The sequence below is a fragment of the Mobula birostris genome, chromosome 20 (genome assembly GCF_030028105.1).
Source record: "Mobula birostris isolate sMobBir1 chromosome 20, sMobBir1.hap1, whole genome shotgun sequence".
Classification (NCBI taxonomy): domain Eukaryota; kingdom Metazoa; phylum Chordata; class Chondrichthyes; order Myliobatiformes; family Myliobatidae; genus Mobula; species Mobula birostris.
This window is the reverse complement of record NC_092389.1, coordinates 716,961-735,240: the sequence shown is the minus strand read 5'-3', so window position 1 is coordinate 735,240 and position 18,280 is coordinate 716,961. Positions and strand designations below refer to the sequence as shown.

The 18,280-nt window shown below is 45.2% G+C and overlaps 1 protein-coding gene across 5 annotated transcripts in view; it reads right to left on the bottom strand.

Annotated features, from left to right (window-relative positions):
• LOC140212721 (E3 ubiquitin-protein ligase DZIP3-like) overlaps positions 1 to 18,280 on the bottom strand; it is a 187,596-nt gene that overhangs the window by 145,457 nt on the left and 23,859 nt on the right. For 4 of the 5 annotated variants that reach the window (XM_072283827.1, XM_072283828.1, XM_072283823.1 and 1 more), the window contains 3 exons: positions 12,471 to 12,561; positions 5,630 to 5,680; positions 1,426 to 1,555 (listed from right to left, as the gene is read on the bottom strand). In XM_072283827.1, the coding sequence (XP_072139928.1) occupies positions 1,426 to 1,555; positions 5,630 to 5,680; positions 12,471 to 12,561 (272 nt within the window). The remainder of the gene's footprint in view (positions 1 to 1,425; positions 1,556 to 5,629; positions 5,681 to 12,470; positions 12,562 to 18,280) is intronic. The other variant, XM_072283826.1, reaches the window with a different exon arrangement.

Here is an 18,280-nt window from a genome sequence, read left to right as displayed (position 1 = left end):
ACTCTTTACAGGCAGTGCTTAGAATTAAACCTGGGTAGCAGGCACTGTAATAGTGTTATGCTATCTGCTACGCTACCGTGTAGGTTTGCCCTTGTCCTGTAACGTACTGTGCTGCTGCTACAAAAAACTAATTGTCACGGCATTTATACTCTGGATAATTATGCCTGTGACAACATTAAACTTGAACCTTGAGCAAATACCAAAATGACACAGTAAAGGTTAACCAAACCACTGGCCTTTATACCCAGAAACAATATAAGGAGATTGGAAATGGTGATATAACCACAGAAAGCCCTGACAGTCCAAAAGGAAAATACTGCAAATGATAGAAGAAGAAGAAAGCCCTTAACTCCGAATGGAGTCATCGGGACGCTGTCATGACGGTGTTTTTAACAGGCTTTCTTATTTTTACGAGGCCGAGTTGCTAGTTCGATGCTCAGCCCAGCACGGATGGAAAGCATGCAAGGGAGCCGGCTGGATTTGAACTCGGGAGCCTTCGCTCCGAAGTCCGGCGCTGATGCCACTACGCCGCCAGTCAGCTAATACAAATGATAGAAATCCAAAGTAAAAGCAGCAAAATGGGATTAGTCATTTGATCCAGTGTCAGTGGAGAAACATAAGAGTCATAGAGTACAACAGCACAGGAACAGGCCCTCATCCCACACTGTTATTTTGCAGTCCCAATGATCCTCAGCTGGACGATAGCCCTCCAGACCACTCCAACCCATGTACTTATCCAAACCTCTCCAGTTTTAAGCCCCTTCTCTAGGAAAAGATGTGCTGGCATTGGAACGGTCCAGGAGGTTCACAAGAATGATCCCAGAAACGAAAGGGTTAATGTATGAGGAAGTCTCATCGGTCTACTGAATATTGGAAGGCTTAGACAGAGTGGGCAAAGAGAGGATGTTTCCTCCGCTGGAGGGAGTCTAGCACCAGAGGACACAGCCTCAAATTAGAAGGACGTCCCTTTGGAATGGAGATAAGGAGGAATTTCTTTCGGCAGAAGGTGATGAATCTGTGGAATTCATTGTCTCAGACAGCTGTGGAGGCCAAGTTATTAAGTATATTTAAAGCAGAGGTTGGCAAAGGTTACGGGGAGAAGGTGGAAGAATGGGGTTGAGAGGCATAATAAATCAGCCATGATGGAAAGGCAGGGCAGACCTGATGAGCCAAATGGTCAAAATTCAGCTCTTATGTCTTACGGTCAAAAATATTGGAGAAAGTCAGAAGGTCAGGCAGTACCTATGGAGAGAAACAAGCAGTTGACATTTTGGGCTGAGATCTGATGAAGGGTTTTGGCCAAAAACATTAACTGTTTACTTCCCTCTATAGATGCTGCCTGACTTGCTGAGTTCCCTCCAGCATTTTGTGTATGTGTGTTTTTAATAGAGTATTAGTTTGAAGATTGTTGAGAATGACACTTACAGTGAGCTAGTAGTATCGTGAGAGCAGTGTTCCTCTGTAGGTCTGTCCAATGAGGGGCTATGTTGCTAATTGGAATTTGCTTTAATAAAGGCTTGGTACAGCAGATGATCTCCTTCAGGTCGACATTATCCTAAAGAGAAGGCAAAAGATACTCAAACAAACACAGGAAAATTATGAAATTACTTAATAGATTAGGCAACATCTGCAAAGAAGGAAACGGAATTGAGGCTTTGAGTCAATGATCTTTGATTTACAGTTGATTAACTATAAATTCACTCTGACTGCAAATAAGTTGGTGTTTCTTTCACAGGGTGGTGCAGTCGACTGCAAGTCTGGTGATATTGTTGGATTCTGCTGTGTTTTTGATCCCAAGGTTCTTTGGAAGTCAAGAATGAGAAATAAAACTTGTTGCTTTTGGCCGTTTTATTCAGTGTTACAAGAAACAAGAACACCAGAGGGAAAAAAAGTCCTCTGCAAAATTAAACTGCATTAAAAAGAACAATTCTACATCCTGTTACGTACCCTGTAACGGATTAAAGAACCAGCAGAAATGGAAAAACCCCTGGAGTCTGGTATTGCTGTTAACTAAAGCTATTTTATTAGTAACTACGCAATACAGTAATATAAAAATCAGATAAATCAAACAGGTTAGCAAAGTTCATGCATATATAAGTGTGGAAATATAAAAGCCAAGCTTAGGGGATAAATGGATACAGTCAGTTCAATTCGTATTATTGAGTTGAGTAATGGTGGAGAGAGAGGTGTTTTGTTGTCCACGTAAGCCAATGCCATCGATTCTTCCAGTTGTCCTCTGAAACTTCCCAGTTAGCCAAACTTGACCAACTTAAGAGCGCTGTCTTCAAGTGATAATCTACCAACCCAGGCAAAGGTTAGACACACTGGTAGACTCCACAGGGTCACACTTTCACGCACTAATCACAGATCGATTCCTCTCAACCAATCCTCAGTCCCACACTTGTGGGCACCTGAAAAGGATAGTAGTAACTTCACCACACCTTAGTGCATCTGCGTGTCCTGCGAAACAAGCAACTACACTGGTTTAAATACTGTTGTGCTGAACACCAGCTGTCCATCAAGTAGCTTCTGTCCATCAAGTAGCTTCTCCCTTCTCTCTCTGTAGCAGCTCAGAAGCTGGCAGTGTCCTTACATAAGTCCCAAACAAACTGTAAGCACCCTCTCTCTCTCTGCAACAAGCTGTTTGTGCTGTACAGCTGTACACTCTCTCTCTCTTTTTAAAGGCACAGTCCATAATGAATACCTCAGGATATCCTCACAACCCGAATCCAATAATAGGAATGTGGAAAACATGTGGATGTGCAAGGGCAAAGTATGTCCAATCCAGCGAAACTGTGAGAGAACTTATAGCCAAACTGACAATAACTATGGGATTGCAACATTAACACAGCTAAAACATTTTGACAAAATGGCTGGAATGTGGAGAAAAAGCATTACTGCAAACAGGCCAGCAAGGCAATTCTGGCAAAATACTCCAGTTGCTGACTCGCTGTGATCTCCACAGAGATGGAAACAGTGCTTTGTTATCTGTTATTAACCATAATATAAATCAGTGTGATTAATGGAATAATTAGATCATGACGTGTGATGTTTATACTCAAATGTAGCACTACACTAAATTACATAATTAGGAGCAGATGATCCATTTGGGGACAATGAGAAGATTACGGAAGCGATGCTACTGGATGCCATTTGGCACCAAGGAACATGACCGAGGAATCTCAGAAAGCTGCAGCGAATGAGCAGCAAAGGATTCAGGTAGACCCAACTTTAGTCATTGAGTGCTCAGGCAGGTACAGTATGTTGTTTAAATGTGCTCAGGGTTTCTGCCTCTACCACCCTTTTAGGCAGAAGTTTTAGACCCCAATAACCCTCAAAGCTGAGTTTTTCTCAACTCCCTTATAATTCGCGTCCCATTCACCTTAAATCTGCATACTGTGGAGAGCATTCTGACCGCATTACCGTCCAGTATGAGGGCACCACTGTACAGGATTGGAAAGAGCTGCAGGAAGTTGTAAATTCAGTCAGCTCCATCATGGGCACCAGACTCCCAACATCAAGAACATCTTCAATTGGCAATACCTCAAAAAGGCAGCATCCATCATTAACGAAACCCATCACCCAAGACATGCCCACTTTTCATTGCTACCATCGAGAAGGAAGTACAGCAGCCTGAAGACACACACTCAACGAGCTATCAGATTACTGAACAGCCCATGAAGCCATGAAAACTACCTCACTTTTTTGCTCTTCTGTTGCTCTCTTAATATTTCTTTTTCTAACTGATAGTAATTTTTATGTATTCCACTGTACTGCTGCCACAAAACAAGTTTCACATGCTGTGCATACCATTTATTATAAATTACTATAAATTGCACATTGCACATTTAGATGGAGACGTAATGTAAAGATTTTTACTCCTCAAGTTTGTGGAGGATGTAAGAAATAAAGTCAATTCAATTCAATATGTCAGTGATATTAAACCTGATTCTGATTAAGAAGCTAATCACGCCGTTCAGAGGTTTTACCCTCCCCCTCTGCAAGCGAACAGGTGAAGACAAAAGGAAAAGTAAAATCCTTCACAAAGGAACTCTGGTAAAATCAGAATAATCACTGCTGATGATGGGAATTAGAAATTAAAAATAAAGAACATGCTGGGTACACACAACTCTGCCACGGACAGTACCAAGCCTGGCTGCGAAAGGAGGAGGATTGGACATGGAGCCAGCAATCCCATCCCGTAAACACCCAGAGGTACAGCAACACCACCAGAAGCTCCAAAGACCTCATCCCTGCAATGATGAATGTTCTTCGAAGATGGATATATTGGTGACAATTTGAAAGACTGGCCCAGGACAGAGGACACTAGCGAGCTGATGTGCTGAAGGAAGTAAGTGGATACCTGCCACGGGCCGAACAGTATTTGGGAAACATTAGCTATCATTAACTATAACATTTTTCTAAGATGCTGCCTGGCCTACTGAGTGTTTCCAGCTTTTTATTGTTTTTGCTTTTGCAAAACGTTATGCTCAGACCCGCACTCAAAGGCCACAACCCAACACCCAGAAGCCAGAGCCCAACTCAGAGAGACCAGAGCCCAGCGCACAGAAGTTAGACCCCAACGCACAGAGGACATATCCCAACTCAGAGAGACAAGTCCCCAATGCACAGGGGCTAGAGCTAAAAAGCACAGAGATGACACCTCAACTCGCAAACGCCAGTCCCCAATGCGCAGGGGTTAGACCCCAACACACAGAGGACATATCCCAACTCAGAGAGGCAAGTTCCCAATGCGCAGGGGCCAGAGCCCAATGCACAGAGGTTAGACCCCAACACACAGAGGACATATCCCAACGCACAGGGGACATATCCCAACTCAGAGAGAAAAGTCCCCAATGCACAGGAGCCAGAGTCCAACTCAGAGAGGCCAGAGGCCCATCGCACAGAGGTTAGACTCCAACGCACAGAGGACATATCCCAACTCAGGGAGGCAAGTCCCCAATGCACAGGGGGCAGAGCCCAATGCAGAGAGGTAAGCCCCCAGAAGCCAACACACAGGGGACAGAGCCAAACTCAGCAGGAAAGACCCCAATGTGCAGGGGCCAGCCCTCAACACAGCAGCAGGACCCCAACTAGCACGGGCCAGAGCCCATCGCACAGGGGCCAGACCCCAATGCACACAGATAACATCTCAACTCACAGAGGCCACAGCAGCTTGCACAGGGACCAGAGCCCATCGCACAGGGGTTAGACTCCAATGCACAGAGGACATATCCCAACACAGAGAGACAAATCACCAGAGGCCAATGCACAGGGACCAGAGTGCAACTCAGTGAGGAAAGACCCCAACGCGCAGAGGTGACACCTCAAGTCGCAGAGGCCAGAGTAGCTTGCACAGGGACCAGAGCCTCAATGCACAAAGTTTAGTCCCCATTGCACAGGAGCCAGAACCCAAACACCCAGGGGCCAGAGCCACATTCACTGAGTAGGAAATCCATGCTCTTCTCTGCAAGTTGTAAAACAGACCCTCTGCTCTGTGCTCTGTGCTCTGACAATGTTCTACATGAAAGGATAGTAGATTTCTCTTTTGTTTCTCTATATATTCTACATGCTACTAACTAACTGACTAACTAAAGAGTTTCGTTCATTTCCATAACCAGTCTCTTACCTTTGCTTGTTCAAAGGTCTTCAAGAGGGCAGCAACAAACCCATTCTGATTCTGAAATAAGATTCAAACAAAAGTGAATAAAGACCAGGAACCCAAGAGATTCTACAGATGCTGGAGATCCATAGCAACACACAATAACATAGAACACAGAACATAGAACAGTACAGCACAGTACAGGCCCTTTGGCCCACAATGTTGTGCCGACCCTCAAACCCTGCCTCCCATATAACCCCCCACCTTAAATTCCTCCATATACCTGTCCAGTAGTCTCTTAATTTTCACTAGTGTATCTGCCTCCACCACTGACTCAGGCAGTGCATTCCACGCACCAACCACTCTCTGAGTAAAAAACCTTCCTCTAATATCCCTCTTGAACTTCCCACCCCTTACCTTAAAGCCATGTCCTCTTGTATTGAGCAGTGTTGCCCTGGGGAAGAGGCGCTGGCTATCCACTCTATCTATTCCTCTTATTATCTTGTACACCTCTATCATGTCTCCTCTCATCCTCTTTCTCCCCAAAGAGTAAAGCCCTAGCTCCCTTAATCTCTGATCATAATGCATACTCTCTAAACCAGGCAGCATCCTAGTAAATCTCCTCTGTACCATTTCCAATGCTTCCACATCCTTCCTATAGTGAGGCAACCAGAACTGGACACAGTACTCCAAGTGTGGCCTAACCAGAGTTTTATAGAGTTGCATCATTACATCGCGACTCTTAAACTCTATCCCTCGACTTATGAAAGCTAACACCCCATAAGCTTTCTTAACTACCCTATCCACCTGTGAGGTAACTAGGGATCTGTGGACATGTACCCCGAGATCCCTCTGCTCCTCTACACTACCAAGTATCCTGCCATTTACCTTGTACTCTGCCTTGGAGTTTGTCCTTCCAAAGTGTACCACCTCAGACTTCTCTGGGTTGAACTCTATCTGCCACTTCTCAGCCCACTTCTGCATCCCATATATGTCTCTCTGCAATCTTTGACAATCCTCTACACTGTCTACAACACCACCAACCTATGTGTCGCCTGCAAATTTGCCAACCCACCCTTCTACCCCCACATCCAGATCGTTAATAAAAATCACAAAAAGTAGAGGTCTCAGAGCCGATCCTTGTGGGACACCACTAGTCACAATCCTCCAATCTGAATGTACTCCCTCCACTACCACCCTCTGCCTTCTGCAGGCAAGCCAATTCTGAATCCACCTGGCCAAACTTCCCTGGATCCCATGCCTTCTAACTTTCTGAATAAGCCTACCGTGTGGAACCTTGTCAAGTGCCTTACTAAAATCCATATAGGTCATATCCACTGCACTACCCTCATCTATATGCCTGGTCACCTTCTCAAAGAACTCTATCAGGCTTGTTAGACACGATCTGCCCTTCACAAAGCCATGCTGACTGTCCCTGATCAGACCATGATTCTCTAAATGCCTATAGATCCTATCTCTAAGAATCTTTTCCAACAGCTTTCCCACCACAGACGTAAGGCTCACTGGTCTATAATTACCTGGACTATCCCTACTACCTTTTTTGAACAAGGGGACAACATTGGCCTCCCTCCAATCCTCCAGTACCATTCCTGTGGACAATGAGGACATAAAGATCCTAGCCAGAGGCTCAGCAATCTTTTCCCTCACCTCGTGGAGCAGCCTGGGGAATATTCCGTCAGGCCCCGGGGGACTTATCTGTCCTAATGTATTTTAACAACTCCAACACCTCCTCTCCCTCAATATCAACATGCTCTAGAACATCAACCTCACTCATATTGTCCTCACCATCATCAAGTTCCCTCTCATTGGTGAATACTGAAGAGAAGTACTCACTGAGGACCTCACTCACTTCCACAGCCTCCAGGCACATCTTCCCACCTTTATCTCTAATCGGTCCTACCTTCACTCCTGTCATCCTTTTTTTCTTCACATAATTGAAGAATGCCTTGGGGTTTTCCTTTACCCTACTCGCCAAGGCCTTCTCATGCCCCCTTCTTGCTCTTCTCAGCCCCTTCTTAAGCTCCTTTCTTGCTACCCTATATTCCTCAATAGACCCATCTGATCCCTGCTTCCTAAACCTCATGTATGCTGCCTTCTTCCAGCTGACTAGATTTTCCACCTCACTTGTCACCCATGGTTCCTTCACCCTACCATTCTTTATCTTCCTCACCAGGACAAATTTATCCCTAACATCCTGCAAGAGATCTCTAAACATCGACCACATGACCATAGTACATTTCCCTGCAAAAACATCATCCCAATTCACACCCGCAAGTTCCAGCCTTATAGCCTCATAATTAGCCCTTCCCCAATTAAAAATTTTCCTGTCCTCTCTAATTCTATCCTTTTCCATGATAATGCTAAAGGCCAGGGAGCAGTGGTCACTGTCCCCCAGATGCTCTCCCACTGAGAGATCTGTGACCTGACCCGGTTCATTACCTAGTACTAGATCCAGTATGGCATTCCCCCTAGTCGGCCTGTCCACATACTGTGACAGGAATCCGTCCTGGACACACTTAACAAACTCTACCCCATCTAAACCCTTGGAACTAATCAGGTGCCAATCAATATTAGGGAAGTTAAAGTCACCCATGATAACAACCCTGTTATTTTTGCACCTTTCCAAAATCTGCCTCCCAATCTGCTCCTCTGCATCTCTGCTGCTACCAGGGGGCCTATAAAATACCCCCAATAGCGTAACTGCTCCCTTCCTGTTCCTGACTTCCACCCATACTGACTCAAAAGAGGATCCTGCTACATTACCCACCCTTTCTGTAGCTGTAATAGTATCCCTGACCAGTAATGCCACCTCTCCTCCCTTTCCCCCCCTCTCAATCCCTTTTAAAGCACTGAAATCCAGGAATATTGAGAATCCACTTCTGCTTTGGTGCCAGCCAAGTCTCTGTAATGGCCACTACAACATAATTCCATGTATGTAACCAAGCTCTCAGTTCATCACCTTTGTTCCTGATGCTTCTTGCATTGGGGTACAAACATTTCAGCCCTTCTGCCTTACTGTCTTTACACCGTTTATTCTGCTTCTCTTTCCTCAAAGCCTCTCTGTATGTTAGATCTGGCTTTACTCCATGCACTTCTTTCACTGCTCTATCATTCTGGGTCCCATCCCCCTCGCAAATTCGTTTAAACCCTCCCGAACCATGCTAGCAAACCTACCTGCAAGGATATTGCTCCCCCTCGATTTCAGGTGCAACCCATCCAATCTGTACAGGTGCCACCTTCCCCAGAAGAGATCCCAATGATCCAAAAATCTAAAACCCTGCTCCCTGCACCAACTCCTCAGCCACGCATTCAACTGCCATCTCCTCCAATCCTTACCATCACTGTCACATAGCACTGGCAGCAATCCTGAGAACGCCACCCTTGAGGTCCTGTTCTTCAGCCTTCTGCCTAGTTTCCAAAACTCACACTTCAGGACCTCATCCCTCTTCCTGCCTAGGTCGTTGGTCCCAACATGTATCACGACTTCTGGTTGCTTTTCCTCTCGTACCAGGATGTCGTGCACCCGGTCAGAGACACCCCGGACCCCGGCACCTGGGAGGCAACAAACCATGCGGGTGTCCTTTTCACATCCACAAAATCTCCTGTCTGCTCCCCTGACTATAGAGTCTCCAATGACGACAGTTCTCCTCTTCTCCGTCCCACCCTTCTGCACCACAGGGTCAGACTCGGAGCCGGAGGCCCTGCCACCGTGGCTCACACCTGGTCGGTTGTCCCCGCCAATAGTATCCAGGACTGTAAACTTATTACTCAGGGGAATGGTGATAGGGGTGCTCTGCACTACCTGTCTGGTCACCTTCGCTTTCCCCCCTCTGACTGTCACCCAACAACCTGCTTCCGACAGCCCAGGTGTAACTACCTCCCTGTAGCTCTCATCTATGACTGCCTCATTCTCCCTTATGAGTCGAAGGTCATCCAGCTGCTGCTCCAGATTCCTTACACGGTCTTCCAGATCGCCCAGCCGTATGCACGTCTGGCAGATGTGACTCTGCGGGAGAGGGGCGTTCCCCAAGACTGCCACATCTCACATGAGAGGCACATCACCATCTCAGGAGACGCTGGAGGAACTTAGCAGATCAGACAGCATGTATGAAGGGAAATAAACAGCTGACGCTTTGGGTTGAGACTCTCTTAGCCTAAATAAGACCAGGAATATATGGGGTTCAACACCATAGATTTTAACAGTTAATTGTTCAAAAATCTGATTAAGGCCCTCTGCAGCCGTCCTACCTGCCCACTCCACACAACACCCCTACCTCACAGCACAAGAAATCTTCCTGTGATGCAGCCCCTTGATTAGAACCAGTCTGACCATCACACCAAGGTTCCCACTGTTTCCGAGTCAGACCAGCTGAAAATACTGTGCAGCTGAAACAGAGATCAAACTGGTGACTTCTAGACTTTGATAACTGAGGCGGATTCAATGTCTAGAATGTGATTCTCCCAGTGGCAGTGGCTTTGGGGAAGAGAGGGGGAAACTAAATTGGTCAACATACAGGGCTAAAGAACGCTTCTGATCATGCTGGGATATTCTGGAGTTAAGTGGTAACATTTCCTTTATTTAAAAAGGCCAGGAATTCTAGCAGGAAGTTAATAATCAGGAAGTCATTATTAATATTTTGTTTCCTACATGGCTGACACTCTAATATACACTTGGTGGCCGCTTTACCACAAACCCCATTTCCAGAAAAGTTGGGATATTTTCCAAAATGCAATAAAAACAAAAATCGGTGATATGTTAATTCACATGAACCTTTATTTAACTGACAGAAGTACAAAGAAAAGATTTTCAATAGTTTCACTGACCAACTTAATTGTATTTTGTAAACATACACCAATTTAGAATTTGATGGCTGCAACACACTCAACAAATGTTGGGACAGAGGCATGTTTACCATTGTGTTACATCACCTTTCCTTTTAATAACACTTTTTAATCGTTTTGGAACTGAGGATACTAATTGTAGTAGATTTGCAATTGGAAATTTTGTTCATTCTTGCTTGATATAAGACTTCAGCTGCTCGACAGTCCGTGGTCTCCGTTGTCTGATTCTCCTCTTCATGATGCACCATACATTTTCAATAGGAGATAGATCTGGACTGGCAGCAGGCCAGTCAAGCACACGCATTCTGTGTCTACAAAGCCACGCTGTTGTAGCCCATGCAGAATGTGGTCTGGCATTGTCCTGCTGAAATAAGCATGGACGTCCCGGGAAGAGATGTCGCCTTGATGGCAACATAAAATCCTAATATATGCCTCAGAGTCAATGTTACCTTCACATACATGCAACTCACCCATGCCGTGGGCACTGATGCACCCCCATACCATCACAGATGCTGGCTTTTGCACCTTTCGCTGATAACAATCTGGATGGTCGTTTTCATCTTTGGCACGGAGAACTCCACGCCCGTTTTCTTCCGAAAACTAGCTGAAATGTGGACTCATCTGACCACAGCACATGGTTCCACAGTCTTTCGGTCCATCTGAGATGAGCTCGGGCCCAGAGAACTCGCCGGCGTTTCTGCATAGAGTTCATGTATGGCTTCCTCCTTGCGTAATACAGTTTCAAGTTGCATTTCTGGATGCAGCGACGGACTGGTTGAGTGACAATGGTTTTCCGAAGTACTCCCGAGCCCAGGTGGCTATAATTGTCACAGTAGCATGACGGTTTCTTAGGCAGTGCCGCCTGAGGGCTCGAAGATCATGCGCATTCAACGGTGGTTTCCAACCTTCCCCTTAATGCACTGAGATGTCTCTGAATTCTCTGAATCTTTTCACAATATTATGTACTGTAGATGTTGAAAGACCTAAATTCTCTGCAATCTTGCGTTGAGAAATGTTCCTTTTGAACTGACTAACAATTCTCTCATGAATTTTGGCACAAAGGGGTGAGCCACGACCCATCCTTGCTTGCAAAGACTGAGCCTTTGATGGACGCTACTTTTATACCCAGTCATGATACCTCACCTGCTACCAATTAGCCTGCTTAATGTGGAGTCTTCCAAACCGGTGTTACTTGAATATTTTGTGCACTTTTCAATCTTATTTTAACTCTGTCCCAACTTTTGTTGAGTGTGTTGCAGCCATAAAATTCTAAATTTGTGTATATTTACGAAATACAATTAAGTTGGTCAGTAAAACTATTGAAAATCTTTTCTTTGTACTTTTGTCAGTTAAATAAAGGTTCACGTGAATTAACATATCACAGATTTTTGTTTTTATTGCATTTTGGAAAATATCCCAACTTTTCTGGAAATGGGGTTTGTAGTTAAAAAAGTGGACATTGAGTCCATATTTGTGATCTTCTGCTGCTGTAGCCCATCTACTTCAAGGATTGGCATATTGTGCATTCAGAGAAGTTCTTCTGCACACCACTGTGGTAACGTGTGGTTATTTCATTTACTGTCAGCTTGAACCAGTCTGGCCATTCTCCTCTGACCTCTCTCATTAACAAGGTATTTTCACCCACAGAACTGCCACTCACTGGATTTTTTTTTTTGTTTTTCCACATCATTCTCTGTAAACTCCAGAGACTGTTATGTGTGAATACCTCAGGAGGTCAGCAGTTTCTGAGATACTCAAACCACCCCGTCTGGCACCAACCATCATTCCACAGTCAAAGCCACTTAAATCACATTCCTTCCCCATTCTGATGTTTGGTCTGAACAGCAACTGAAATTCTTGACCATGTCTGCATGCTTTAATGCATTGAGTTGCTGCCACATGATTGGCTGATTAGATATTTGCATTAAAGAACATGTGTACAGGTGTATCTAATAAAGTGACTATTCAGTGTATTTTTCTCCAAATACATGAAGTTGTAACTTACACACTTCTTCTTCACCTCAGCATAGAGTGTCCAGAAGACTTCCATTGTCTCAATTACAGTTAAATCCACTGCTTCATCCTTGCAATTCCTGCTGGATCAAAAGCAAATGAGCAAAATCAAAATTATAACTGCACCTCTCATTATCTTCAGTGGAAAACTTCCATCAATATTCCCTCCACATCTCCCTTTCTATCCATGGTCATTCCTGTTCCTTATTTGCAACACACACAAAATGCTGGTGGAACTCAACAGATCAGGCAGCTCTCAGCATCTTTGGAGAAGTAAGAGTCGAGACCCTTTAACGGCACCAGAAAGAAAGGTGGCAGAAGACAGAACTCATTCTGAATATTGTTGAATTATGTATTTACATGAAATAGACATCCCTGAAATACTGGGATTTTTCAATGCTGAAGATCACGAGTAACATGTACAAAATGCTGGAGGATGCTGAAAATATCACTGGGATCTCTCTTCCCAGCCCCTTCCCTCCGCCATTCAGGACATATATCAGAAGCAACACACACAAAAAATACTGGTGAACGCAGCAGGCCAGGCAGTATCTATAGGAAGAGGTATAATCGACGTTTCGTATGGGCCCTAGCTATGCCTGCCTTTTTGTTGGGTTTGTGGAACAATCCATGTTCCAAGCCTATACTGGTATCTGTCCCCCACTTTTCCTTCGCTACATCGACGACTGCATTGGCGCTGCTTCCTGCACGCATGCTGAGCTCATTGACTTCGTTAACTTTGCCTCCAACTTTCACCCTGCCCTCAAGTTTACCTGGTCCATTTCCGACACCTCCCTCCCCTTTCTTGATCTTTCTGTCTCTGCCTCTAGAGACAGCTTATCTACTGAAGTCTACTATAAGCCTACGGACTCTCACAGCTACCTGGACTATTCCTCTTCCCCCTCTGTCTCTTGCAAAAATGTCATCCCCTTCTCGCAATTCCCCCGTCTCCACCGCATCTGCTTTCAGGATGAGGCTTTTCATTCTAGGACGAAGGAGATGTCTTCCTTTTTTTTTAAAAGAGAAAGAGGCTTCCCTTCCTCCACCGTCAACTCTGCTCTCAAACGCATCTCTCCCATTTCACGTACATCTGCTCTCACCCCATCCTCCCGCTACCCCACTAGGAATAGGGTTCCCCTTGTCCTCACCTACCACCCCACCAGCCTCTGGGTCCAACATATAATTCTCCGTAACTTCCGCCACCTCCAACAGGATCCCACTACCAAGCACATCTTTCCCTCCCCCCATCTCTCTGCTTTCCGCAGGGATCGCTCCCTACGTCCCTCCCGGCACTTATCCTTGTAAGCGGAACAAGTGCTACACATGCCCTTACACTTCCTCCCTCACCACCATTCAGGGCCCCAGACAGTCCTTCCAGGTGAGGCGACACTTCATCTGTGAGTCAGCTGGGGTGATATACTGCATCCGGTGCTCCCGATGTGCTTCGGATCTCCCCCTCCCCCTCCTACTTTCAAATCTCTTACTATCTCTTCTTTCAGTTAGTCCTGACGAAGGGTCTCGGCCCGAAACGTGTACTGCACCTCTTCCTATGGATGCTGCCTGGCCTGCTGTGTTCACCAGCAATTTTTGTGTGTGTTGCTTGAATTTCCAGCATCTGCAGATTTCCTCGTGTTTGCATTTTTATATATCAGAAGCGTTGCATATGCAGTACCTGCAGTATTGTCAAAGGCTCCTCCCATTCTTTCCATAGTCTCTTTGACCTCCTGCCAATGGGCAGAGGATACTGCAGAACAAGAACCACAACTGTTGGGCAACAGCTTCTGCCAGGCTGTTAGATGCAAACCCTGCTGCCATCCAGTACACATGTACACCCTTGTCTGCATGTCCTGCCCCACTCCCCAACTCGAAGACACACTCACATCCTGCACTGGTCACGCTTCATCTCATATTGCTGCTGTTTCATATACCTATCGGACTGTTTGTTTTATTATGATAGCGTCAGTAATATTACACTGTCTTACAGAAACATGTCCCTCACACTTTCAATCTTCAGACCATGCCCCTCAGGAGCTTGTGCTGATATTATTTTGTGACTGTATGTGCTGGATCGTAGCTCTATGTGCTGTGTGTGACCGTATGTATTGTGTTTTGTACCTTGATCCCAGAGCAACTATGTTTCATTTTGCTACAGCAGGGGTGATTGATAGGTTCATGGCCTAAGGTAGAAGGAGATGAGTCATACAGCTCTCATTACATGCACGTGCAGTTCAACTCTTTGAGTGATTATGCAGAAAGTTTGAAGTTAATAACTCATCTCCTTCTACCTTAGGCCACAAACTTATCAATCACCCCTGCTGTGGACCACTTTCTGGAGGACCAAGACGCCAACTTCTACAAAGAAGGGATCCGTATGCTCCACGACCGCTGGACTAAGTGTGTAAATGTAGGAAAAATAAATGTGCCTAGGTTTTCTAAAATTGACTCCTTCTACCTCGGGGGTGGGTGGGTGGGTGTGTGTGTGTGTGTGTGTGTGTGTGTGTGTGTGTGTGTGTGTGGTGTGTGTGTGTGTGTGTGTGTGTGTGCGTGCACGCCTGTGTAGAGGTAGAGAGAGAGTGCGAGCGATAGTGCACGAGACAGAGATATAGAGCAAGAGAGAGAGAGATACACGAGGGGTGATTGATAAGTTTGTGGCCTAAGGTAGAAGGAGATGAGTTATTAACTTCAATCTTTCTGCATTATCACTCAAAGAGGGGAGGGGAGAGGGAGGGGGACTGTTTCTTTAACGTTGAGTGTGTGTCTTCAGGCTCCTATATCTCCTCTCTGATTGTAGTAATAAGAAGAGGGCATAACATGGGTGGTGAGGGTCCTCAATAACAGGTTCTGCCTTTTTCAGGCATCGACTTTTGAAAGGCCACAGCAGTCAGGTCTCTGGCACTGAATCTTGATCTGTGGCTTTGAAGGGAATGACGGAGAAGAGGTGAACTGAGGTTGTAGGGGATTCGTTGCTTAGGGAGGTTCTGTGTACGAGAACGAGAATCCTGGATAGTGCGTTGCCTCCCGGGTGCCAGGGTCAGATGCGTTTTGGATTGTCCACAGCATTGTTAAGTAGGAGGGTGTGGTCCACATTAATATAAATGACATGGGGAGGAGGAGTAACGAGGTCCTACAAAGTGAGTTCAGGGAGTTAGGTGCTGAGTTAAATGCTAGGAACTCCAGGGTTCTGATCTCAGGATTGCTACTTGTGCCACATGCTTGTGAGGCCAGAATTAGAAAGATTATAGTTTAAAACGTGGCTAAGGAGTAGGAGGGAGGGCATAAGATTTTTGGATCATTGGATTCTCTTCCAAGGAAGGTGGGACATGTACAGAAAAGACGGTTTACACCTGAACTGGAGGGAGACTAATATCCTAGCGGGAAGGTTTGTTAATACTGCATAGTGAGGTTTAAACTAGAGTTGCAGGGGGACGGGAACCAGAGTGCCAGAACAGTTAGTGGGGAGGTTGTGGAGACAGATGTTGGTAAGACCTCAGACAAAGTCAGGAATGAAATGGTTGAGCATTGAGGAACTAAAGTTTGAGCTGCATATATTTCAATGCAAAAGAAGTATTGTAGGAAAGGTAGATGAGCTCAGTGGATGGATCAACATATGGAATTATGAGACTGTAGCTATTAGAGAGACTTCGTTGCAGGAGGAGCAGGACTGGCACCTCAGTATTCTGGGGTTCTGCTGTTTTACATGTGACAGAGCGGAAGGGATTAAAGAAGGAGGGGTGATGTTACTAGTCAGGGAAAATGTCACAGCAGTGCTTTGCCAGAACAGACATCGGAGCAGAATTAGGCCATTTGACCCATCGAGTCTGCTCCACCATTTCATCATGGCTGATCCTTCCTTTCCCTCCTCAGCCCCGATCTCCGGCCTTCTCCCCATAACCTTTGATGCCATGTCCAATCAAGAATCTATCAGCTCGGCCTTAAATACACCCAACAATCTGGCCTCCACAGCTGCCTGTGGTAATAAATTCCACAAATTCACAGATTACCCTCTGGCTAAAGAAATTTCTCTACATTTCTTCTTTTTTTTTTAAACAAATGGATGCCCGTCTATCCTAAGGATGTGCCCTCAGTGACCCTCAATGAGATCCCCTTACCCTTTTCATTCAGAAGAATGAGAGGAGATCTTATACAAACATATCAAATTATGAAAGGAATAGAAAAGAAAGAAGCAGAAAAGTTGTTTCCACTGGTAGGTTTAGGATGGAGATGAGGAGGAACTGTTTTTCCCAAAGGATGGTGAATCTGTGGAATTCTCTGCCCAATGAAGCAATGGAGGCTACCTTAGTAAATATATTTAAGAAAGGTTGGGTAGATTTTTGCATAGTAGGGGAATTAAGGGTAATGGGGAAAAGGCAGGTAGGTGAAGATGAGTCCATGGCCAGATCAGCTATGATCTTATTGAATGGCCGAGCAGGCTTGATAGGTCAGGTGGCCTACTCATGCTCCTATTTCTTATGTTCTTCTAAATTCCAGCGAGTATAGACGCAGAACTATCAAATGTTTCTCGCAAAATAACCCTTTCATTCCCGAAATCATCCTTGTGAACCTCCTCTGAACCCTCTCCAATGGCAGCACATCTTTTCTCAGATGAGGGGCCCAAAACTGTTCACAGTACTCAAGGTGAGGCCTCACCAGTGCCTTATAAAGACTCAGCTTCACATCCTTGCTCTTGTATTCTAGACCTCTTGAAATGAATGCTAACATGGCATTTGCCTTCCTCACTACAGACTCTACCTGCAAGTTAACCTTCAGGGTGTTCTGCACAAGGACTCCACAAAGTCCCTTTGCATCTCAGATTTTTGGATTTTCTCTCCACTTAGAAAATGGTCTGCACATTTATTTCTTCTACCAAAGTGCACAAACATGCATTTTCCAACATTGTATTTCATTTATCACTTTCTTGCCCATTCTGTCCAAGTCCCTTTGCAGCCTCCATTTCCTCAACACTACCTGCCCTTCCACCAGTCTTCGTATCATCTGCAAACTTGGCAACAAAGCCATCTATTCCATCATCTGAATCATTGATATACAGCATAACAAGAAGTGGTCCCAACACTGACCCCTGCAGAACACCACTCGTCACTGGCAGCCAAACAGAAAAGGATCCTTTTATTCCCACTTGCTGCCTCCTACCAATCAGCCAATGCTCTAACCATACCAGCAACTTTCCTGTAACACCATGGGCTCTTAACTTGGTAAGCAGCCTCATGTGTGGCACCTTGTCAAAGGCCTTCTGAAAGTCCAAATATACTACATCCACTGCATCCCCTTTACCTATCCTATGTGGAATCTCCTCAGAATTCCAACAGGTTCATCAGTCTAGATTTTCACTGAAGGAAACCATGTTGACTTTGTCCTATCTTGTCCTGTATCACCAAGTACTCCATAACTTCATCCTTAACAATTGATTCCAACACTTTCTCAACCACTAAGGTTAGGCAAATTCGCCTATAATTCAGAGGTTGAGTCTGTGATAAAGAAGACATGCAATGTGGCATTTATTTCAAGGGGAATAGAATATAAAAGCAAGGAGATAATGCTGAGCCTTTATTAGACACTAGTCAGGCTGCACTTGGAGTATTGTCAACAGTTTTGGGCCCATTATTTCAGAAAGGATGTGTTGTCATTGGAGACAGTCCTGATGAGGTTAACAACGATTCTGTCTGGGAATGAAGGAGTTAACAAAATGAGGAGCATTTGGCAGCTTTGGGCCTGTACTCACTGGAATTTAGAAGAATGCTGGAGGTGGGGGGGAGCGGGAGAGAGAATCTCATTGAAACCTACCAA